Source organism: Crinia signifera, chromosome 3 (assembly GCF_055691185.1).
Source record: "Crinia signifera chromosome 3, ASM5569118v1, whole genome shotgun sequence".
In the NCBI taxonomy this organism is placed as follows: Eukaryota; Metazoa; Chordata; class Amphibia; order Anura; family Myobatrachidae; genus Crinia; species Crinia signifera.
Genome location: NC_139219.1, coordinates 15,767,810 through 15,793,948, shown reverse-complemented (window position 1 = coordinate 15,793,948; position 26,139 = coordinate 15,767,810). Strand labels below are relative to the sequence as shown.

At 48.7% G+C, this 26,139-nt stretch overlaps 1 protein-coding gene across 1 annotated transcript in view; it reads left to right on the top strand.

The window, feature by feature from the left end:
• LRRC73 (leucine rich repeat containing 73) overlaps positions 1 to 23,833 on the top strand; it is a 28,299-nt gene extending 4,466 nt beyond the window's left edge. Inside the window, exons 2-7 of the mRNA XM_083175365.1 lie at positions 992 to 1,315; positions 1,400 to 1,560; positions 18,548 to 18,670; positions 20,863 to 20,963; positions 21,564 to 21,744; positions 23,253 to 23,833. Of these exons, the coding sequence (XP_083031491.1) occupies positions 1,044 to 1,315; positions 1,400 to 1,560; positions 18,548 to 18,670; positions 20,863 to 20,963; positions 21,564 to 21,744; positions 23,253 to 23,323 (909 nt within the window). The 5' untranslated portion in view covers positions 992 to 1,043 and the 3' untranslated portion in view covers positions 23,324 to 23,833. The remainder of the gene's footprint in view (positions 1 to 991; positions 1,316 to 1,399; positions 1,561 to 18,547; positions 18,671 to 20,862; positions 20,964 to 21,563; positions 21,745 to 23,252) is intronic.
• The last annotated feature ends 2,306 nt before the right edge of the window (positions 23,834 to 26,139 follow it).

Sequence of the window (26,139 nt, the reverse complement as noted above, 5' to 3'; positions counted from 1 at the left end):
TTTTCATGCCCTACTATCCACGTCGGCGTGGAGTTGAGAATAGAATAGTGTGGCGAGCGCAGCGAGCCACCGAGGCTCGAAGCGTGGCGAGCGGACGCGGATACCTTCACAGGTAAACGCGTCCCTTCGCGGACTTCACAGGTGTCCGCGTCGCCACGGACACCTGTGAAGCCCGCGAGGGGACGCGTATAACTGTGAAGGTATCCGCGTCCCCTCGCGGGGCTCGCCACGCTTCGGGCCTCGGTGGCTCGCTGCGCTCGCCACACTATTCTATTCTCAACTCCACGCCGACGTGGATAGTAGGGCATGAAAAGGTCGGAGGACGCGTACCGCCGCCCCTCGCGGGCTCGCTGCGCTCGCCACGCTTCGGGTTGGCGTGGATCGTGGGGTGGCGTTAAAAATTTGGGGGGACATTTAAGGGTTAATTGTGCCTATTTGGGCTCTGTAGCCCATTTAACATTGATTACTATGTCCAAATCGCAGCCATTGAAGCATTGAATGTAAAATCGCGGTCACCACTAAATTTAACATTGACCCCTATGGGAAATCGCGGGCATCGCGTCGCGGCCGTTAATGTACTGCCCGCGATGCCCGCGATGGGCGCCCTTCTAGGTAAAGAGTACCAAATGAATCACTTTTTTTTAGTTCCTGTACTCATGCCTCTTTGTTTTAGTATGCCCTTAACCCAGCCCATTATGATAAGTTACAACCTTTTTCTTGCGACTGTTTGGACGGGAGTACATCGGACGTCGCAAGTAAACTTGTACAGGTGTGTACGCGCGTATCGGCTGGTGTTTGTGGGCGGTCTGACGCGTCTATGGTCGGTCGAACGGTCGCAAGAAAACAGGGATTGTATAGATGTGTACCCAGCTTTATTCATAAGATATATACATAATTACATTCCTTTCTTCTGCTATTTACAGATTGTTCCCATTGTACACAGTGTAGCGTTACATTATGACACTATCACTTTGCCCTTATTGCACCCTAGGGGGCGGTGGACACAAACGGTCTGAGCGTGGAGAGCCCTCTGTCTGTACAAGATGCTACCAGGCTCCATTCAGATGTCAGGGGAGACGCTCTCTGGGGCAGAGGTAAAAGGAGTGTGCGAGGGGCTGGCAGAGGGCACCGTACGTCTCCTGTCTCTGCGTGGATGCCTTCTTTCAGACCGGGACTTTGCCCGACTCTGTCAGGGGGTATCACAGTCTCCCTCCTTGGTGCAACTGAATCTCAATTTGGGAGTGGTGTCCAGCGCTACGCGGGTCCAGCAGCTGGCGCAGGGTCTGCAGACTAACCGCTCGCTTCAGTCCCTATTGTGAGTATTGTACTGCAGGTGAGTGCATTAGAGTACCAGCATTGTCATTTATTATACCGGTCTGTCTGTCCATCCGTCCTGCAGTCTCCACGGGAATCCCCTGACAGACACAGGAATGTCTCTGCTGACACCGGCTTTGGCTGGACACCCCTCGCTGGTGTCACTCGATCTCGGTGACTGCTTACTGGGTGATGAAGGCATTCGTTTGATTTGTGGCCTCCTCCCCCCTGATGGGGCTAAGCCAGGTGAGTAGCTCATCTGCCCTGAATATTAGGTAATATCTGTGTTCTTCTATCTCCCTGTACTGGGCTGTGGGAGTCATCTCTCTCTCTGTCTGTGCCAGTCTATGGGTGTTAGTCTTTACAGAACTCAGGGCCTAATTCAGCATAAGAGAATTTGCAAATTGAGCGATTATCGAACGACTTCCGCAAGCGGAAATAGCAACAGAAAATGAGTGTGGATTGTAAACGCAGTCACCTCGCAGTGTGACTGACAGGAAGCTGGGGTTTGGGGTGGTAACTACCGTTTTCTGGCCGTGCCTCCCTGAGTCTCAGATTAGTGGAAGCCTCAGAGCTCCATAGACAGCAGCGTCCATGCAGATGTTCCAGTATTTGCGGGTGGAGAGCGATCTGCGATAGTTTCACCTAGGGTTTTCTTTCTGTCTATTCGCAGTCATCTGCAACAACTCCAAGCTGAATTAGCCCCTAAATAGTCTGTCCTTCTGTACCGGACTGTCAGAGTTATCTTTCCATTTGTACTGGTTCTCGAGAGTTGTCCTTACATCTATACTGGGCTGTGGGAGTTGTCTGTACAAACTATGGAAGATGTCTGTCTGTTCATGCTGGGCTGTAGGAGTTATCTGTAAATCTGTACTGGGCTGTGGGAGCTGTCGGTCTGTACTGGGCTGTAGGAGTTATCTGTAAATCTGTACTGGGCTGTGGGAGCTGTCGGTCTGTACTGGGCTGTAGGAGTTATCTGTAAATCTGTACTAGGCTGTGGGAGCTGTCGGTCTGTACTGGGCTGTAGGAGTTATCTGTAAATCTGTACTGGGCTGTGGGAGTTTGTCTCTATTGGGATATGGAATTTCTAAGTCTGTACCAGTTGTCTGTCTGTACTGGGCTGTGGGAGTTGTCTGTACTGGGCTGTGGGAGTTGTCTGTACTGGGCTGTGGGAGTTGGCTGTCTGTACTGGGCTGTGGGAGTTGTTAGTCTATACTGGGCTGTGGGAGTTGTATGTCATCTATACTGGCCTGTTTCAGAGTTGTCTGTCTGTACTAGTCTGTGGGAGTTGTCTGTCTCTACTGGGCTGTGGGAGTTGTCTGTCTCTACTGGGCTGTGGGAGTTGTCTGTCTCTACTGGGCTGTGGGAGTTGTTTGTGTCTACTGGGCTGTGGGAGTTGTCTGTCTGTGCTGGGCTGTGGGAGTTGTCTGTCTGTGCTGGATTGTGGGAGTTGTCTGTCTGTACCGGGCTGTGGGAGTTGTCTGTTTGTACTGGGCTGTGGGAGTTGTCTGTCTGTACTGGGCTGTAGGAATTGTTCACCTGTCCCGGGCTGCGGGAGTTTTCTGTCTGTATTGGGCTGTGGGAGTTGTATGTACTGGTCTGTGAGAATTGTCCACCTGCACCAGGCTGTGGGAGTTGCCTGTCTGTACTGGGCTGTGGGAATTATCTGTCTATCTCAACTGGGCTTTGGGAGTTATCTACCGATCCATCCATCTATCAGCTCTAGGCTATGTTGGTTGTCTTTATGTATTGGACTGTGGGTGGTGGTTGTCCGTTCTGGGTGCTGGTGGCTTGTAAGCATGTCTGTTCTCCCTCCAGGTCATGGCGTCCGGGTGCCGGATGACGCTCCGCCAGGGATTCCAACAGTCATTAGTCTGACATCAGAATTCCGACTGTTAAATGCCCGACAGTCAGGATCCCGACGTACAGGGACTATTCACCCCTTAATGACGGTCAACGACCACAATAGAGTGAGCATAGAACCTGTGGTAAGCCACCGAGCCAGCAAGGGGCTTTGTAGCATCCGCCCCTCTGGTGGAGTCCCAGCAGTCGGAATTCCGATGTGGGACTAATGACCGTCGGAATCCTCATGTCCGGCGTATCTTTTAAAAGCAGTGTGCTCCTGCAGGGGGCTGTGTCCCTTCTATAGTAACGGTCTCTCTCATTCACAGATTTATTATTGGGAGGAGGCGTGGCTGTGGTCCCAGAATGTCCCAGCAGGCTCAGCATGGCAACGCCTCCTCCCATTAAGGCATTTGTGAAGAAAGAGAGACATCTAGTAAAGGAGAAGCTGCCATAGGGATCCAGAGTAAGCACTGGGGTGGTGGATTGAGGCCGGATCTATAGGGTCTCTGGAGTTACATTTTTTTACGCCCTTCAGCCCAAGTTGAAAACATTCTGGCACCCCTGCTCCAGTTGCATTTCTAAATGCCCATGCCATTCTATTCCGTGTCCCCTCTTTTAATGTAGCAGGAAGAATTGGTATTCGCTAAGGGACATGTAGCTACAGTATTCTCTAATAGACAATACATCTGTCACAGAACACGTGGCTGAGGGAATAAATGGCCAGAACCCCGTGCGGCTGTATTAGAGAACCCTCACAGAATTCCAGTTTAAGACATTATTGGGGCTGATTCATAGCCAGAAGCCATGTGCCAGCAATGTGCCAGTGCTGTGTGCTGAGCAATCTGTCAGGGCCAGTGTTTTCCAGGCGATAGCGATGAGATGGTTTATAAAATGCCCTTAATTCGTTATGTGTGTAGGCCCCATTAGAAGAAAGGCATGGATGTGATACGATGCCTGGAGAGTAGACTCATGGAAGCAGCCTGCCTACAGGTGAAATAATTCCACAGAGAGATCTAGCTGCCATAGAACAGGGTAATCTCTCTCTCTCTCTCCCCTACCGATGTCTCTTCCTGTACATTAGCCATCCATAAAAAATACAGACATCAGCTAAGACTTGCATTGGCCAAACCAGTCTGCTCTGGAGATCAGTGGATCTAGAAATGTACTGTGAGAGATGAAATGATAGCTCATGGTGTGCTACCTTGGATTGTGATCCTGTGATCCCTTTGAGCTGTATCTCTTGGAGGGCACATCACCCCCTGCTTACCTTTTCTGCCTCCTCCCAAATTTATACCCTCACCTGTGTCTTATAAATAGTGCTAGGACATGTGGCCTTTTTAGGATTAATCAGATGAGAGATTCTTCTTCCAGGAGAGAAGTTATTAAACCGCTGAGCGCCTGATGCCCCTCACCAGTCAACAAACCTTGAACCCAAAGCACCATCTCCTCCCCTTCTTTCCCCTTTTGTAACCTTCCCCTTGTACCTGAAATAACCAGTCGGAGTATAGTATTTTTGGCGAATTAAATGGTCACAATTTATTAACTTGATTTCAGATTTACTGTTACTTAATTTGGGTGGCAAAGATAGCACTGCGGTCCACCAGCCCTTATCAACTGAATCATGTAACCGCCTGGGGGGCCGGGATCCCCTTCTCGCAACTGACGACCTGTACCCGTGGGTGATCCCGTTTTGCCCCCCGACGCCAGGCCTGGCGCCCACCTTGGCTGGCCCGCAGTACTTCCGCCCCCGACGCCAGGCCTAGCGCCATACCATGGCTAGTCCGCAGTACTTCCGTCTGCTGCTTTGCCTTCTTGAAGTTGCTTAATGTTGTTCCTTCTTCCTCTTGTGGTGGGTGGGTGGGATCCTTGCGGGGGGTGGCTTCTGAGTGTAATGACCCCCTTCCTGCAAATTTACTGTTACTTAATTTGGGTGGCAAAAATAGCACTGCGGTCCACCAGCCCTTATCAACTGAATCATGTAACCGCCTGGGGGGCCGGGATCCCCTTCTCGCAACTGACGACCTGTACCCGTGGGTGATCCCGTTTTGCCCCCCGACGCCAGGCCTGGCGCCCACCTTGGCTGGCCCGCAGTACTTCTGCCCCCGACGCCAGGCCTAGCGCCATACCATGGCTGGTCTGCAGTACTTCCGTCTGTTGCTTTGCCTTCTTGAAGTTGCTTAATGTTGTTCCTTCTTCCTCTTGGGGTGGGTGGGTGGGATCCTTGCTGGGGTTGCTTCTGAGTGTAATGACCCCCATCCTCCCCCTTCCTTAAGTATGGCCTATCCACTGGGGAGGGGCCATTTACCTTTTGTTCTTCACCTTATCTTCCCTCTTGCTTTAAGCTGGCACCTACCCTACCTGCCTTCCCCCCTGCAGCAATTATGTCTCTTTTTTGTGGAGCACAGGCTGAGCGTTTATACTCATTCGTTGCTATTTGCAGCTCATTCTCTTTAAACCGCTGAGCGCCTGATGCCCCTCACCAGTCAACAAACCTTGAACCCAAAGCACCATCTCCTCCCCTTCTTTCCCCTTTTGTAACCTTCCCCTTGTACCTGAAATAACCAGTCGGAGTATAGTATTTTTGGCGAATTAAATGGTCACAATTTATGAACTTGATTTCAGATTTACTGTTACTTAATTTGGGTGGCAAAGATAGCACTGCGGTCCACCAGCCCTTATCAACTGAATCATGTAACCGCCTGGGGGGCCGGGATCCCCTTCTCGCAACTGACGACCTGTACCCGTGGGTGATCCCGTTTTGCCCCCCGACGCCAGGCCTGGCGCCCACCTTGGCTGGCCCGCAGTACTTCCGCCAACGCTAGGTCCTAGGACCGTAGCCCGCCACCCTACCGTGACCCTACCTCGCCCTGGACTCTAGTCTGATGGGTTTTTCTGTCCCCTAATGCCTGCTGGTGTCCTAGTCCCCAGCTTACTCTCTGCCCAGATGGCTGTGACCGAGCTATGTTCTTGTCCATACTGTGCTCTGACCTTTGTTGCCTGTTGTTGTGGTAACACCTCGTCTTCACAATCTGCCATAAGTGATGAGAACAGGTTAAACCTTGCAGCTGAGCCTGCGGTGCTGCCTCCCTAAAGGCTTCGCATTTTCCCCTGGAGAGGGCATCGGCTACTTTGTTGTCTACACCTGGCACGGAAGTTAATGTTGTGTTGCAGACACCCCAATACCAGGTGCCTGATCAGGTTAATCGCTGGCGGGGAGGAGGCCTTTCCTTGTTGACCACCTGCACCACCCCAAGTTGTCACACCAGAAAGTTATCTCCTTGTTGGCTAACCTGCTGTCCCACAATTCAACTGCTACTATTATTGGGAACAGCTCCAGAAGCAGCAAGTTCTTAGTCAGCCCCTCCTCTGCCCAGCTCTGGGGCCACAGCGCCGCGCACCATTCTCCCTCTAGGTAATCTCTGAAGCCCCATGACTCTGCTGCGTCCGTGTATAGGTGTAACTTCTTGTTTGGCACAGGTGGTGCCAGCCGGATCCTTACTCCATTGACTTTCTAGAAAAAGGTTTCCCACATGAGCATGTCTTCTCTAATCTCTGCTGTTACCTAAGTGATTCCCCTTTTTGTCCCCGCTGTGGCCCTTTCCAGTTTGAGACAGAAGATTCTGCCCATAGGGATCATCCTGCACGCAAAGTTTAGTGACCCCAGCAATGATTGGAGCAGTTTTAGTCTCAATTTCTTTGCCCTTGCGTGCTCGCTATCTTCCCCAGGAGGTTGGACACCTTGTCTTCTGGTAACCTAAACGTCTTGTCTGAGGTGTCTATTTCAATGCCTAGGTAGGAGAGCCTTGTTGTTGGTCCTTCTGTTTTTTCGGTTGCTATTGGTACCCCAAATGTGTGGAATAGCGCCTGGGTGGATTTGAGCAGCTGCTCGCGTCTATCGGTATTAGCCTGGCCAACCATTAGAAAGTCGTCCAAGTAGTGTGCCATTGTCTTACTGCCTGTTCCTGCTTCCACGCACCAGTGCAGGAACGTACTGAATTTTTCGAAGAAAGAGCATGAAATGGTGCAGCCCATTGGTAAGTATAGGTCAATGAAATAACTGCCCTCAAATTTGAGGCCCATGAATCTTTGACTCTGGGGGTGAAGCAGAAGGAGCCTGAATGCTGATTCGATATCTATCTTCCCCATAAGGGCCACTTCCCCGCAGCTGCGCACTATTTTGAGCACGTCCTCAAAAGACTGGTAAGCCACGCTGCACTGCTGTTTTTCTATAGTATCGTTTACCGACCCTCCTGTGGGCTATGACATGTGCTGTATTTATATGAATTTTCCAGGCGTCTTTTTTGGTACTACCCCCCAAGGGGGACACTACTAGCTGCTGTAAAGTGGGTTCCTTTTCCAGAAACTCTGCATCTTCTTTGTTGTGGTACCATCCTAGCCATTTTTGCATGTTTTTAGTTGTATCGGGGTTGCTGCCTTACTTATTGCGCTGATCTCATTCTGTTTTAGGCACTGTGTAACCCCCTGATCTCTTGTAGCATTCCTTTGCTGGGTGCCCTTTGCCGCAGTGTCTGCATGCGTGCCTGTATTTGCAGTACTGGCCCCTGGTGCTGTATGTGCTGTTGTATGTGAAGCATTATTGGGGACAGCTCCAGTAGCAGACCCTCCTCTTGCCTGCATGCCGGGTACCTCATACCTCCTCCATGCTGGCCTTAACTTGTTCTTTCCTGGGGCCCCATGAATGGCCATGCTAGCTTCACCCCTCCTTCCTGTCAAGGAAGAGTACTTTTGCATACTACGCTTTCTGCATTGTCGTAGCACAGTGTCCGTCCAGGTCATCAGCCTGCCCGCCTCCTCCGATCATTAGGCATCTGCATGTGGAAGAAGAAGGGTTGCATTGCGAGGTGACATAAAACATGTTAGTTTGTACTGTGTGTAAATACGTTGGACCATGCAGCCTCCCAAACCTGAGCAATAATCCTATAATGCCACCTCCATGCATTCTCCTTTTTCCGTTTCTTAAACTGCCTCTATCCATATACAAGTGACTGAATTTGCGCCGATAACTACCCCCATGGAATTTGTAACGTCCCCTTAAGCCCCATTGGCATTAGACACTTCACTAAGCTTGTTCAGTAAATAGTTCATTACCTTTGTTCTAAATGACCATGATAGAGAACTTGTACTAAGCTTAAACAGAGAACCCAATTTCCTAATGAAAATTGGGGTTGTTAAACTGCTAGCATGTTGTCGAAGGGGCTGTTATCCCTCGTATTTGCATAAAGGTTAGAAGATTTAGCCACGACATTGCTGGCAGGTGCACTGCGCATATGTCTGCTTGCATTCTTCTGATCCCTGTCATTATTGCAGCTATGATGGTTTACTACCCAAGTTACATAAAATGACACAGCTTTTCTTATAATTATTGTGCTTTGCTTATTCCATGTCAGAATTTCCAGCACATTCCTCCTAATTGGCAAGCTAATGCGCACTGAGCAGTTACCTGTACTGTGCAGTTTATTTATTGATTTATTATCAGATTCTAATATAGCGCAGCAGATTCCGTTACAGTGTCTTATATAGCGCAGCAGATTCCATTGCGCTTTACAATTGTAAACAGAGATAAAACAAACTGGCTAACAACAGCTAGACTTGGAGGGAACGTTATGCGTACACCCATTTTTATTTATTTACTTATTTATTTTGCCTTATCTGTTAAAGGATCCATCTACCTTTGCACCCAGCATCAGTAATATTTCTTCCATGCGACGGCCATGCATGTACCGCAAACTTAGTTGCTATCAGAACTATGGTTCCATCCCTGTGCCCTTATTAATAATACCCATTACATATTGCGCAGCGCTTTACCGAGAATATTTGAACATTCAGTCTAATACTGAAGTAAAATGCTTAACATGCACAAACATAATGAATTCACTTATTGATATCATGTACTACCATTATGATTGTACATATAACATGTAACAATGAAGTTTCTATTTTGTATGCAACACCATGTTATACTTCTGAATGCAGCTTAATTTAACCTGATACAATATATCATTCCCCCATTCAGCGACATCTTTCTAATACTGTATATTATAATGCTATGATGCCTTGCACGCTGAAAAATGTGCCACCATATTAATTCTCCTGCCTTATATTGCATTATATTAACATTATAAATATACACTTGCAACCACGCATTCCCATATTTGCATTCTGCCTCTTACATTATTGATTAGCCGTATCTTCATAACGCTGCTACGCAATATTATATTATGTTACTGAAAAAACAATTCAGTTTTTCCACCATTTATCTGTACAAAACTATGCATTTGTTTTCCATTGCTAGGCAGCCTGGTTCGTGGTTCATGTTGGGAGGAGTAGATGCAGGGTGAAAGGCGATATCATCTCTATCAAAGAAAATCCCCCCTGCTATGTCATGTAAACAAGCCCTCAGTAATTTCATTAAGGGGGGGGGGGGAGATCATGAGACTTGTTTTAAACTTGCTTGTCTCCATTGGGCCTAATTCTCTGCTGCTTTGCTAAAGGTTGCAGGGAGTATAATCTTAAATCCCTTATATATATAAAGTACTTATATTTTGGCCTTGCCCCTTGTAGTAACCTCCTATTAAGCAGCATTGAACTACTCCTGCACTGAATCCCAGCTGTACTGTTAGGTAATTGGTGTACAAACCCTATAAGGTGCCTTTATTCCTTAGGGGAAAGTTGCCCAAACAGTATGTGGTATTACTGAGAGAGGACAGATGCATAATAAGAGAGCAGCAAAGGTAATCATTCCCACTGTGACCAGGCAGAACCAGAACCTCTGTGACCAGGCAGAACCAGAACCACTGTGACCAGGCAGAACCAGAACCTGTGTATGCTGCATTGACTATTGAATTCATAACATACATTGGGAGTTTGTGACAGCCGACTATAGAGGGTGGCAGGGTGCCGAATAGGAGATTAAGTAAAATAATAAGAAGGAATACTTGTAAATAAATAGATACTTAGCATAATTTCTGGTTCCATTTCTTGCTGCTGGATGATCCTTGCTGGGGTTGCTTCTGAGTGTAATGACCCCCATCCTCCCCCTTCCTTAAGTATGGCCTATCCACTGGGGAGGGGCCATTTACCTTTTGTTCTTCACCTTATCTTCCCTCTTGCTTTAAGCTGGCACCTACCCTACCTGCCTTCCCCCCTGCAGCAATTATGTCTCTTTTTTGTGGAGCACAGGCTGAGCGTTTATACTCATTCGTTGCTATTTGCAGCTCATTCTCTTGAAAATGATTCCAATGAGTGAACTACTAGAGCTATAACTAGAGTCCATGTTTCATGGGACCAGCTTCTTCTGTGCAGAGACAGCTTTCCAGACCTCTCAAGTTTGGGACACACTATACAATATCATCTACGAAGGATGTCATCAACGATATCCCTTGAACTCCCAGGCGAATGATCTAGAGCATACATACTGAATGACATAGATAACAATTTCTTTCAGTGAGGTCACCGGCCTCCACTGACATACATATTTTGACAGTATAGGAGGCATTCAATCTATGCCGATATTTCCGACAGTGAAAATATCGGCAGTTCAGTTTTAAATCCTGGCCGGGTCTCGTCTGGTACAGACTCACCTTTGTATCAAGGCGGGTCTGTATTGTCAGAAACAGCAGTGGATTGTCCAATCAGCTGCAGTCTTTCCTCAAAATGGTGCAGTTTTCGTTGATCCGCGGACTTTCAGTGACTTACACTCAACAGTCGGAACATTGAAGAACGACTGTTGAGATCATTTCGGAAGCCAGCGAAAATGTCCAGGATCTCAATTGTTGGGTCATTCCGACAGTTGGATTCCTGGCTTGAATACCTCCCATAGTCAACATTGAGCTGTGTCACAAACCCACCGGTCGCTCCTCCAGATACGTCAACCTGAGCAGCTCCGGCCGTGACTGGGGTTCACTTTGGACTCACGAGTCCCCTCTATGAGGTACGCCACCACCAGCAAAGCATGATTTAGCGCTTCAAAATTGCGCAAGGTACGCCTTGCTTGCACCTGACCACACAATGCGATATATATCTCTTATATATTTGGCTACATCTGTCACTCAAAGTGTGTCTGGAGCTGTAACGCTGGGTTGTGGACTTCCATCTTAATTTATGATTGTCATCACCTGTTTTAAACAGGGTAATTGATAAGAAAGGTGTTTAAGCACAGGTGATGGTAATCCATAAATTAAGAAGAAAGTCCAGAAACAGAGCAATGTGTCCCTCCTGGAGAGGGTCATGTTGGGAGGTATGCACCTCCCTCCCTCCCTCCCCCCCCCCATTTACGGCATCCCCACGATTAAATGGCACATGCAAAACACTGACATGGCTATGGTCGACAATGAAAAAGGTTGACAAGATTTATTTTTCACTTTTTCAATGTTTTCATAATTATTCTCATGTGTCGACATGGACACCAATGAAGTGCCACACTTATGTCAACATTTACATGTGTTGACCTTTCTGTGTTGATTTTTTCTTGTGGCAATTCGCGGCACCCCCCGCGACCCCCCTCCCGCGATTTGCAGCACACCCCCCGCAATTCGCGGCACCCCCGGTGACTCCCGCGATTCACGGCCCCACCCCGTGACACACCCCCCCTCCTGCGATTCGCGGCACCCCGCGACCCCCCCTCCCACGATTCGCGCCAACCCCCTGGGCCCCCCCTCCCGCGGTTCACGATGCCCCCCACGACCCCCCCTACCGCGATTCCCCACCCCTGATCCCCCTCCTGTCATTGCGGCAACCCCCCGCCCTCGCGACCCACCCTCCCGCGATTCACTGCAACCCCCCGCGCCCCCCCCCCCCTCCCACAATTCGCGGCACCCACACCCCCCCCCCCCCCCCGGCGACCCCCCCCCCTCCGGCAATTCGCGGCATCCACCCACGACCCCTCCTCCCGTGATTCGCGGACACCCCTCACCTCCTCCCTCCCCCACCCCCGCGCGCGATTCACGGCAACCCCAGGATTAAATGGCACATGCAAAACACTGGCACGGCTATGGTCGACAATGAAAAAGGTTGACATGAGTTTTTGAAGATTTATTTTTCTTTTTTTAATGTTTTCATATTCATTCTCATGTGTCGACATGGACACCGATGAAGTGCCACACTTATGTCAACATTTACATGTGTTGAACTTTCTGTGTTGATTTTTTCTTGTAGCAATTTTTTTCCAGTGACAACTATGAACTATGTGCACGTCAACCTACACATCATCAACCAATTACTGCTACTATTACTGTTTATGTAAATGCATTCTGAATGACAGCAACATCCTACCATCCTTCTACAAGAATATATAACCAACTAGGTGATTCATCGCGCCCCGTGCCCCCCCCCTCCCGCAATTCACGGACCCCCCGCGCAACCCCCTCCCGCGATTCGCAACCCCCCCTCGCGCAATTCACGCCCCCTCCCACGCTTTGCGGACCCCCGCCCTCTCCCGCGATTCGCCGACACCTGCACCCCCCTCCCTTGATTCACAGCACCCCCCGCGCCCCTCCCGCAATTCACGGCACCCCTAAGCCCCTCTTTAGTCCCCCGTATACTCACACACCCCTATCACTACCCAGCTTCCTGCTCTCCTGAACCGTAACTTCCACCACTGGGGAGTCGCTGACGCTGTTTTGCCCACATGCCCCTATCATGCCTCATAGCCCAGCCTCCTGCTCTCATGCACCCTAACTCCCACCCAGTAGGAGGAGACACTGACTCAGGGCCACCGTCCTGTACTCCTGTGCTGCCACGCTGGACCCTCACCCACTGGCAGAAGCTGCACAGTGTCCCCCACCCTCCTCTTTAGTCCCCCGTATGCCCACACACCCCTTTAACTACCCAGCTTCCTGCTCTCCTGAACCCTAACTTCCACCACTGGGGAGTCGCTGACGCTGTGTTGCCCACATACCCCTATCACGCCTCATAGCCCAGCCTCCTGCTCTCATGCACCCGAACTCCCACCCAGTAGGAGGAGACACTGACTCAGGGCCACCATCCTGTACTCCTGTACTGCCACGCTGGACCCTCACCCACTGGCAGAAGCTGCACAGTATCTCCCACCCGCCTCTTTATTCCCCCTTATGCCCACACACCCCTATCACTACCCAGCCTCCTGTTTTCCTGTATTGTGACCTCCGCCAGTGGGGAGCCGCTGACTCAGAAACACCCTACTATACTATTGCACACACACACCTAAACAACATGCACACACAGCACCCCCACCCACAAATGTCACTGTACCATCCACACTATCAATGTACATCTTACTGTGTAACCGCTTTTTAATTAAACAAAACAATACACACCCCTTCCAAATCATATGCTCTCTATTTAACACATTTCACCTATAACTCAAGTTGCAATACAGGCATCTATCATACAATTCTAACCATATTTCTCATATACAAATGTTCACAAATTAAGGGGGCGCAGCCCCTTACGACGGTGTGAAGAGCGCCCGTAGGGCGCAATGAATCACCTAGTATATATATATATAAAAAGGTTGTAACGTTAACCGCTCTCTTTTGGCTTAAGTCCTCAGAACACAAATTCAGAACTGGAATTATGTATGATGTATTCCAAGAAATACTTCAGAGCTTTAGTGATAAAAATGGTTACAAAGATGATTACAAAGATTTTAAAAGTGCACACAGAAGAAATACAACTCAAAAATAAAAGGGAATTAAAAAAAATGACAGAACTGTATCTTACACACGAGTACTGATTCTGTAGTGAGGGGCTTCACATGAAACATTCGGGTCGCTTCCAGCCAGTGTGCTGATCCCCTAAGAAGTACCAACAGCTATAGGCAGAAGCGTTTAAATATACCTGCAGATTCCGTCCCCCACCTTTGGGATTTTGACCACTTCCCTGCTGGACACTAATAAATGTCCCTAAATAAATGATCCTCTTACATGAAGGATTGGATCACTGCTTTGAAGTGATTTGTATACATTCCTTACCCAGCAAAATGCAACATCCAAGACTTATAAGAGATCTGAACTGGAGGAGGGAGAAAATCTCTGACCTCTCTTCTGGACCATGATGATCTAACCCCCAATCTGGTTTATGAGGGGTCTCAGATTTTACAGATGGAGCCCTCCTCATTTAGCCTGTTGATTGGATTAAGTGAGTAATAGGATGACTATGCTAATCCCCTACTGTATTGTTCTATGTATTGTTTTGCTGCTGAGAACAATAGGATAGTCATGGCTAGCCATGGTGAGCCACGACCTAAGGAACAAAGTTGACAGGGGCTCCAACTGTATCTGACAATTTAACTTCAGAGAACTCTACAGATGGTCACTCTGAGGGAATACAGAACCAACCTCCCTGGGTCACCAACAGCACACATAATAAAAATAATAACAGGCAGCATGATTTATTTGATCCATCACGTGATCGGATCATGAGGGGGGGGACGGGACCGCATCGTTATTGGTATTGTTATTCATATTATGCTTATTGTTAACATATTGTTAATATATTGTTTAGCGTTAACAGCACGGCAAACAAGGTTACAGCATTGCAGGGTATCCCACAAATGTCACAGTCAGGGTACACTGCAAAGCACCTAATGTAATATTACATTACCGTCCTATCACCCAGCTGCTTTTCAGCATTGGGAGCAATGACCTCCTGCCCTGGATACACATATAACAGGAAGCCACAGGTGCTGCTAATCAGTCAAACCTTGATCACAGCAGTTTAGGAAACCTGGACTGGATCAAATTTTCCTACTGCTTCTCTGGTCAGATCTTCAACATTACCCTCATTACCCTCATGGGGAAATATGATGTTCCTGCCACACTTAATTACATATATTTGCTAAGATAAGAGTAAGCCATGAGGCCTCATCAAAGTATCTCTGTTTTGGCCAAATTGAGTTTTTCCACGTTTTTGTAGACTTCATCATGTGAATTTGTGTACCACATCCTCTCCAAGTTGCGTTGCTCCTGCTACCGCTGTGCTCAACATGCTTTACCTGTCCCAATTGTAATCCACGTAGTTGGTAGAGTATTATAAAGTCCCAAAAAATTTGCAAAAAAACTTATGTCAACCTTTTTCTTGGGTCAACTGTTTGTCTATGTCAGCCTTGTCATTATCAACCTAGACAAAGTTGACCCATCGATCGGATACCAACTCTACACAATAATAATAACCACCCAGGGTCATATACCTGTAATTGCATACAAAATGCCATTATGGTCCCACTTCCTGCTCGAGGCTTGCGGGAACTCTCAGAGCGCGCTGGTTATGCCCCCAGCGGTAAAACAGGAGCACGGCTTCACAACCCCACAACTCCTTTTCACAAAATAACCCCCCTTTTTGGGGACACATGCGGGTGTCCCGAATCTGAACGCTTTAAAGTTGGGAGGTATGTTGATTTTTTCTAGATTATTATTCATTCATTACCAGTTATTTATATAGCGCACACGTATTCCATCTAGATTTAAGAAACTGACATTTTAATCATGTTGACATCATTACTGTTGACATAAGGAAAGCCATCTATATGGCGGCATACCGACAAACATTCCCTTTAGCCAATATTGTAATGTTATTGTATATTTGGGGCAGGAAGAAGAGCTGGAAAGCCTGAACTTCCCTCTGTTCTGCTCATATGCAGTATCGTATGTACTGTATAAGGAAAGGAGAAGCGGACGGGCAGCTTAATATGATGGATTTAGTCTTTATTATTAAACAATATCATAAGGGAAAGGCAGCACTGTACATTATATTACCTCATTATACACAACATGGTCTTAGCATGGGCAAGGGGTAGGAAGGACCATCACCTGCAGCAAGCAAGTCATCGTCCTCCCATTTACTATGAAAGAATTTGAATAAACTGAAATAAAGTGATGCATACATGTACACATACATGTATGCAAATATCATCATACAATATTTAAAAAAACAATGTTATCGTAAGGACATATAATAAACAGAGAAACCATAATGAAACTGCACTCAATACAACAATGCATTGCGCCCATGTGTGCTGAGAGTGAGGGGACGCCGGGACTGTCTGTATTACACGTGTCCTGAGAGTGAGGGGACGCCGGGACTGTCTGTATCACACGTGTCCTGAGAGTGAGGGGACGCCGGGACTGTCTGTATTACACGTGTCCTGAGAGTGAGGGGACGCCGGGACTGTCTGTATTACACATGTCCTGAGAGTGAGGGGACACCGGGACTGTCTGTATTACACGTGTCCTGAGAGTGAGGGGACGCCGGGACTGTCTGTATTACACGTGTCCTGAAAGTGAGGGGACGCCGGGACTGTCTGTATTACACGTGTCCTGAGAGTGAGGGGACGCCGGGACTGTCTGTATTACACGTGTCCTGAGAGTGAGGGGGCGCCGGGACTGTCTGTATTACACGTGTCCTGAGAGTGAGGGGATGCCGGGACTGTCTGTATTACACGTGTCCTGAGAGTGAGGGGACGCCGGGACTGTCTGTATTACACGTGTCCTGAGAGTGAGGGGACGCCGGGACTGTCTGTATTACACGTGTCCTGAGAGTGAGGGGACGCCAGGACTGTCTGTATTACACGTGTCCTGAGAGTGAGGGGACGCCGGGACTGACTGTATAACACGTGTGCTGAGAGTGAGGGGACGCCGTGACTGTCTGTCTTACATGTGTCCTGAGAGTGAGGGGACGCCGGGACTGTCTGTATTACATGTGTCCTGAGAGTGAGGGGACGCCGGGACTGTCTGTATTACACGTGTCCTGAGAGTGAGGGGACGCCGGGACTGTCTGTATTACACGTGTCCTGAGAGTGAGGGGACGCCGGGACTGTCTGTATTACACGTGTCCTGAGAGTGAGGGGACACCGGGACTGTCTGTATTACATGTGTCCTGAGAGTGAGGGGACACCGGGACTGTCTGTATTACATGTGTCCTGAGAGTGAGGGGACACCGGGACTGTCTGTATTACACGTGTCCTGAGAGTGAGGGGACACCGGGACTGTCTGTATTACACGTGTCCTGAGAGTGAGGGGACATCGGGACTGTCTGTATTACACGTGTCCTGAGAGTGAGGGGACGCCGGGACTGTCTGTATTACACGTGTCCTGAGAGTGAGGGGACGCCAGGACTGTCTGTATTACACGTGTCCTGAGAGTGAGGGGACACCGGGACTGTCTGTATTACATGTGTCCTGAGAGTGAGGGGACACCGGGACTGACTGTATAACATGTGTGCTGAGAGTGAGGGGACACCGGGACTGTCTGCATTACACGTGTCCTGAGAGTGAGGGGACATCGGGACTGTCTGTATTACACGTGTGCTGAGAGTGAGGGGACACCGGGACTGTCTGTATTACATGTGTCCTGAGAGTGAGGGGACACTGGGACTGACTGTATAACATGTGTCCTGAGAGTCAGGGGACACCGGGACTGTCTGTATTACATGTGTCCTGAGAGTGAGGGGACACCGGGACTGACTGTATAACATGTGTGCTGAGAGTGAGGGGACACCAGGACTGTCTGTATTACACGTGTCCTGAGAGTGAGTGGACACCAGGACTGACTGTATTACATGTGTCCTGAGAGTGAGGGGACACATGTAATACATGTATATATGTCTGTATTTCTCTCCTCCTCACACCAGAAAATGCAGGTGTAAAAGGGGCCAGCCGGGAGTGGCCCTGCATGATCCAGGGACCATATTCCAGGGTAAGTCCATGCATTTTCTGGTGTGAAAGGGGCATTATTTCAAATAGCTGGGACCTGCAGTGCTCTGAATACAGCCTGGCAGCCCCCTGCTCTCTGCCCGGCTGTCAATGGCTGTCCCCCAGTTACCGCGAGCATGTATTCCCCCTTGGCAATGAGCATGTAATCCCACATGATAACGAGCATGGAACCCTTGGCATAGGTAAGCAGCACTTATGTAGCATAATTTTTAATAGACATTATGGTGTTTGGCATAATACGTAATGGACATTATGGTGTGTGGCTTAACATGTAATGGGCATTATGGTGTAAATTTTTAATGTGCGCCTTTGGCGCACAATACCCCTGTTTATGGAGCATATTGTGAATTTTGTCTCAATCCATGTGGCATTATGTGTAAGGGGCAAGTATAATGGGGGCAAGTGTTTTGTTGCATAATATGTAGAAGTTGTATATGGTGTGGTACACTAAGCTCAGACACGCCCCCTTTTGAGTGGCCAACTACATCCTTCCCTTTTGTCGCCAAGGTGGGCCTGTGTACTTTAAATGCCAGGGCCTATTTTTCGCCCTCTCTCACCGCTCTCTTAGCATGTACACTGGCACCACTGCCCCCTGTCATTTTCTCCTGGATCCGCCCCTGCAGAGCTGTGTGAATAGTGTGACGCCAGTCTGTCTCACCTTGGTAATTGTTGTTGGTACAGGTCTGCGGGATCTGACGCTCTCAGCGAATCCGTCCGTTTCATGCACTGGGTGGGCTCGTCTGGCTATCGCTGTAGCCCACAGTTCCCAGCTACGGACCCTAAACCTGGACTACAACCCGCTCGGTGAGTGCAGATCTTTCTCTTTGTGTCATTGTGTGAATGATTGTGTGTAATGACCACACACTGTGACTATTATACTGTGGTTGTACCTATGCGGAGGTTGCTTTGCGTAGAATTAGGTCCAGATTATACACACCCCATTTTGTAGGTGTGCTGAGCCCAGGGTCTATGTCTTCAGACACAGGTGTCCTGGGCCGGGCAGACAGAGAGGTTCCGACAGCCAGTCTGAGCAAGCTTAGGCTTCTGGCCATTGTGATGGGAATCTGATGCTGCAGATACTTGCAGGATCTGCCTATCTTTAACAGACAATTTATGCAGTATAATTTATATATATATATATATATATATATATATATATATATATATATATATATATATATATATATATATATAGACAGACTTGAGAGAGAAAAACCGCACATTGTCCAACTTGATTTGAGGGTGCTGATCACATAGAAATGATGTACAAGCTAACCTTCACTGGAAAGGAGGAAGATCCTCATACCAGTAGCACATGTTCAAAAACTTGTTATATATTCAAAAAAGAAAGATTCAAGAGCACATGGCAGCATATTGGATTCTTAAACATAACTGGATACAGGTATAACTTATCTTTGTGAGGCATCCATTCATTCAAAGTAGGAACCACAACCTGTCATCCATACTGCAGCCCAGTGAGCCCAACAGTCCTGTTTCGGTGGGGCATCCACCTTTGTCAAGAGCTATATCTATATCTGTGCAAGGGATTGCACTGCCTGTATATCATTGTGTTGTGTGTCTGTGCAGGGGATCGCACTGCCTGTATATCATTGTGTTGTGTATCTGTGCAGGGGATCGCACTGCCTGTATATCATTGTGTTGTGTATCTGTGCAGGGGATCGCACTGCCTGGCAGTGTATATCATTGTGATGTGTATCTGTGCAGGGGATCGCACTGCCTGTATATCATTGTGTTGTGTATCTGTGCAGGGGATCGCACTGCCTGTATATCATTGTGTTGTGTATCTGTGCAGGGGATCGCACTGCCTGTATATCATTGTGTTGTGTATCTGTGCAGGGGATCACACTGCCCGTATATCATTGTGCTGTGTATCTGTGCAGGGGATCACACTGCCCGTATATCATTGTGCTGTATTTGTGCAGGGGATCACACTGCCCGTATATCATTGTGCTGTGTATCTGTGCAGGTGTTCGCACTGCCCGTATATCATTGTGTTGTGTATCTGTGCAGGGGATCACACTACCTGTATATCATTGTGATGTGTATCTGTGCAGGGGATCACACTACCTGTATATCATTGTGCTGTGTATCTGTGCAGGGGATCACACTGCCTGTATATCATTGTGCTGTATTTGTGCAGGGGATCGCACTGCCTGTATATCATTGTGTTGTGTATTTGTGCAGGGGATCACACTGCCCGTACATCATTGTGCTGTGTATCTGTGCAGGGGATCGCACTGCCCGTATATCATTGTGTTGTGTATCTGTGCAGGGGATCGCACTGCCTGTATATCATTGTGTTGTGTATCTGTGCAGGGGATCGCACTGCCTGTATATCATTGTGTTGTGTATCTGTGCAGGGGATCACACTGCCAGTATATCATTGTGTTGTGTATCTGTGCAGGGGATCACACTACCCGTATATCATTGTGCTGTGTATCTGTGCAGGTGATCGCACTGCCTGTATATCATTGTGCTGTGTATCTGTGCAGGTGATCGCACTGCCCGTATATCATTGTGCTGTGTATCTGTGCAGGGGATCACACTGCCTGTATATCATGGTGTTGTATTTGTGCAGGGGATTGCACTGCCTGTATATAATTGTGTTGTGTATCTGTGCAGGGGATCACACTGCCTGTATATCATTGTGTTGTGTATCTGTGCAGGGGATCACACTGCCTGTATACCATTGTGTTGTGTATCTGTGCAGGGGATCGCACTGCCTGTATACCATTGTGTTGTGTATTTGTGCAGGGGATCGCACTGCCTGTATATCATTGTGTTGTGTATCTGTGTAGGTGATCGCACTGCCTGTATATCATTGTGTTGTGTATCTGTGCAGGGGATCGCACTGCCTGTATATAATTGTGTTGTGTATCTGTGCAGGGGATCGCACTGCCTGTATATAATTGTGTTGTGTATCTGTGCAGGGGATCACACTGCCTGTATATAATTGTGTTGTTGTATTTGTGCAGGGGATCACATTGCATCCATGTTGGCTGTGTGTGTAGCATCGAGTCGCACTCTGGAAGTCCTGGATTTGGAAGGAACCGGACTCAGCAACCAGTCTGCGCAGGTACGCCCTCATCTGCCTGACATTGCATTGTCTTGTGCATCTATCCTGCAGAACAGGTTCCGGCCACGGCCTACTGGACTTCAAGTGAAACACAGCGGGCACGTGTGGGCAGCTGCCACACCGGCTTAGCATGGCAGTTCCATAACTGAGAAGCATTGCAGCTGCATCAGCATTGTGACCGCAACTGAAGCAGGACCACTGTCCGTCGGCTAGGCCTAGTTACAACCTGGGTCACGGACACTCCCAGGTCAGGTGGTGCCCTGCAGGGGAGGTCAGTTGGTGCCCTGCAGGGGAGGTCAGGTGGTGCCCTGCAGGGGAGGTCAGGTGGTGCCCTGCAGGGGAATTGGTAGAGAGTGATAAACAACCAGCCAATCAGTTCCTAGCTATCATTTTTCAAACCCAGCCTGTAACATGGCAGGTAGGAGCTGTTGGCTGGTGGTTTATCCCTCGCCACTTTATCACCCTCTGAAGCTTTGCCTTTATACATCTGGTCCAGTGTTTGTACAGCTTGAAAGCAGGTTCCTGTTCTGCCTACTGACATCACTATGAGACGTGGCCGTTCTTTGGATCAGAACCACAGTGTCTCCCATCTCTCTGCAGATTCTCTTAGACATGGTCCAGAATTACCCGACCCCCCTGAAATCCCTCGTACTCTCCGAGAATAAGATCAGTATGGATCTGCAGCAGCAGATAGCAGATCTGCTCTCCGAAGGGGAGGATGAGGAGGACAGCGAAGGCCAAAAACCCCCTGCCAGGGAGAGAGGACACAGGAAAGATCTAGGTAAGGGAGGATGGGGAAGCGTTCCTGGAACTCTAGGTCGACACTTATAAGGTCCACAGTTATAAGGTCGACATGCATTTTTTAACAAAATTTTGAGCCGACATGTGCCGACAGGCATTTCATACCCTACCATCTGTGGTAGGGTACGAGGGAGGGAGAATAAAATAATATGGCGAGCGTAGCGAGGGGATGCAGTACACCCAGACGGTCGACATATGTGAACATAGATACCAAAAAAACATGAAAAACTCATGTTGACATTTTCACTGTTGAATTTGGACCCTGTCAACCTATTCACGGTCGACCTCATGACTGTTGGCCTAGACATTTTATATCTAATATACCACAACTGCATGGATGAATGAGTGTTGGGGTGGGGGAAGACTGTGCAGGGATGTATGCGGTTGTTGGGGCGGCTGTGCAGGGATGTATGCGGTTGTTGGGGCGGCTGTGCAGGGATGTATGCGGTTGTTGGGGCGGCTGTGCAGGGATGTATGCGGTTGGTGGGGCGGCTGTGCAGGGATGTATGCGGTTGGTGGGGCGGCTGTGCAGGGATGTATGCGGTTGGTGGGGCGGCTGTGCAGGGATGTATGCGGTTGGTGGGGCGGCTGTGCAGGGATGTATGCGGTTGGTGGGGCGGCTGTGCAGGGATGTATGCGGTTGGTGGGGCGGCTGTGCAGGGATGTATGCGGTTGTTGGGGCGGCTGTGCAGGGGATGTATGCGGTTGTTGGGGCGGCTGTGCAGGGATGTATGCGGTTGTCGGGGCGGCTGTGCAGGGATGTATGCGGTTGTCGGGGTGGCTGTGCAGGGATGTATGCGGTTGTCGGGGTGGCTGTGCAGGGATGTATGCGGTTGTCGGGGTGGCTGTGCAGGGATGTATGCGGTTGTCGGTGCGGCTGTGCAGGGATGTATGCGGTTGTCGGGGCGGCTGTGCAGGGATGTATGCGGTTGTCGGGGCGGCTGTGCAGGGATGTATGCGGTTGTCGGGGTGGCTGTGCAGGGATGTATGCGGTTGTCGGGGCGGCTGTGCAGGGATGTATGTGAGTTGGTGGGGCGACAGTCTGACCAGGGATGGATGTAAGTGTTGGGGGGGTGGGGAAGCTGTGCGTGGATGAATGTGAATGATGGCAGGGTAAAGGCTGTGCAGGGATAAATATGAGTGTTGGGGGGGGTGCTGTGAAGGGATCAATGCGAGTGTTTGGGGGTTTGACAATTGTGCTGGGATAAGTGTGTGGGGGGGGGGATAAATGTTAGTGTTGGGTGGATCAATGTGTGCAGGGATAAATGTTAGTGTTGGGGGGGAGGAGCTGGGCATGGATGAATGTGAATGCTTAGCGGAGTGACGGATATGGAGGTGGGGACGGGTGGACCGCGCAGGGATTGTGATGTATAAGGGGCTGCATAGGAAGGTTAGGGGGAGGTGTGTTGCGTAGTGACGGGAGTGTAGGTTGGAGCAGGTCACGGCCGCCATTGATCAGTAGTTCTGTATTTCTCTCTTCTCTATCAGCTCCTGGACCTCACAGAGTTCTCCTGACGTCCGGCCTTGGCGAAAGCCTCCTCGCAGAGACCGAGATGTGAGGCTCTTACCCTAGAGAACCGAACTCCTCATGTCTTACGAAGCAGTGACCAGGATATGTATGTGTTATTTATGTGGAATGACTGACCTATTGCACAAACCAGGAGAACAGGGCAGAGTTTATTTATTGAGTGTATGTGTTACACAGTGTATGGGATCTGGCGCACAGATTGCAACCAAGGTCGTCCTTGGGTACAGTGCAGGTTGTTGTATTGTTAGTAAAGGCGTAAACTATTTTATATAGAAATATACACACATCTATATACATATAATGCTGCACATGGGGTTAATCCCAGCACCTTAATACTGGCACAAAGTCAAGATGTTGTTGGGCACCCTCAGCGTCACCACCAGGTGGCAGCGACATGCCTAGGACACCCAAAGATTAAGCACAAGAAAGAGCCGCTGGGGCCACCACTGACTATAATGTTTTAAGGATCACTATGGGCAACGCATGGGACAGAATCACCGATCTGCTCTATTGTAAAAGCAAATCAATAAAGTTTATTGCAAAAAAAAAAGTCTGATGTTTTTTCTTCCTCCTCTCACCTCATTGCTACCTGCAGCCCCGTCCTCAGTTACACATCACTTATATTCTGCGCTGTAGGGGACCCTGCTCCTCCCACTATATAACTCTCAGTCTGTGGCTTCCTGCTGAATCCATTTCCCTTCTCACATCATGTCACTGCCCCTGTCCTCACTATCCCATTATCCATCTCATGTTGGCATGGACGCAGATGTGTACCCATTCACTCGCCATACGTCTGGCATTATTATATTCTACCTCTATGCCCACTTGGATAGTAACAGTATGAAAAAAACAGCTTTCTAAAACAAAAACAAAAAACAACCCACACATGAAAATTTCTTATCCAGGTGTCGTCCTAGTGACTGGTGACCTATAGCAGTTAACCTAATGCTTGTAGGCCTAGTGACCGCATTCCGCTCGCATTATAGGAAAGTTTCTCCGAGCCGTCACGGTCATTTGGATTTACAGAGATCAAATTGAGCGACAGATCTAGCGGTCTATGTACTAAATGTGGCCGTACATTGCTCCAACCCTTTGAGCTGCATGTGGTCCCCATTCCCCGCTGCAGGGAGGAGGGGCCAAATCAGAGATCATGTGCAGCACGTATGACCTCCGGCTCTGATCCAATGCGCACGGGACCGCGCATCGGATCGGATGTCAACACAGGTCTGATTTGGTCACTTTTCAACCCGATCCGTTGGCCGGATCCATTGGAATTTGGAGAAAACAGGGAAAAATTAACCGATGTATGGAAACCTTAAGACTTGGTCAATGATCAAGAGAGATAAAGTAGCAGCCAGTTGGCACCTAACTGCCATGTTTTTTGGGTAGTTTTTCTCTCTCTCCAAGGCTTGGTACATAGGGGCAGATGTATTAAGCCTTAAAAACATATAAACGTGGAGTGATCATTTATAAATGTCCAGCCAATCAGCTCCTAACTGTCATGATCACACTATCACCCTTGCCTTTATCTCTTTAACGATTAATACATCTGCCCCATAGACCTCTAAATTTGCTACAAATTTCCACTGGCAGCTCTATTATAGTAATGTGCACGTCCCCTGTTCGCCCAGTAACCTCTCCAACGTAAGCGCTGCCGGACGACAGGGGTCTTGGCTCCCGGGGTGGCACAGGGACACATACCGAGTGGACTGCACTTACAAGTGTGGGAAGAACTGCGCAGCTAAGAGGTCTGCAAGTGGTTTTAGACCTCTGCGCTGGTTGTGCGATATGGCGCAATGATGCAATCTAATACGCACTCTGTCACAATGGGCCCGATTCAGATGTATTCACAATGACGATGCAGCAGACATCCATAGGTGGACAGAGACACCCATCGAGGCCATTGCAACATTCTCAGCAACTGCGTCCTCTGTCGCAACCGCGCGGCAGATTCAAGGAACAGAGTGCGGCTGCGGGAGCGGTAATGCTGGCACCATGTTTTATACGTACAAGATCATAGTCACTTCGGGGCGCCCAACAGATTTCTCACTGCAAGGGGTATCACAGAGGTTCCTTGGTGTGTGCACACTGTGGCCGTGATACACAATAATAATACTACTACTAATAATAATCGTTCAGTTGTGACATAATCGAAGTTACGACCACATCGGAGTCACACTCAATATCATTAAGGCTGAAATCCTCATATTTAGAGGTGGAGAGGAGTTTCATCCCTTTCAGTCTCAGAGGAGACTTTTCGGTACTTATGTAGTATCTGGGCGTCCGATTTAGAAATCGGATCGCATCAAATCGTATGCGATGCGATGGTCAAGATTTTTCCATAGGATTCAATGTTAAAATGGTCTGAGTCCATTTTAACATAGAATTCAATGGGGAAAAAGGGGTCCTTTTCCTTTCCCCACTATCCAAGTGGGCATGGAGTTGGATATAAACCTGTGGCGAGCGTAGCGAGCCACCGAGCCCGAAGCGTGGCGAGCCCCGCGAGGGGACACAGAATACTTTTTAAGAAATATGCGTTCGCTCGCCACGCTTCGGGCTCGGTGGCTCGCTGCGCTCGCCACGCTATATAAAATCAACTATATGCCCACTTGGATAGTGGGGAAATGAACAGGACCTTCTTAACATTGAATCCTATGCAAAATCGCATCGAATCGCATCGCATCGCATCTGATTGTATGCCTTAAGGTAAGGCATACAATCACAAAATCGGCAGCCCAGATACTACATAAGTACCGACTTTTCTTTAACTTGACCTATAAGGCTTATACGACCGCAGCTGGCGCGTTTCTTTGGCCGTACTTAAGCATCAAGCACACTTGTACCACA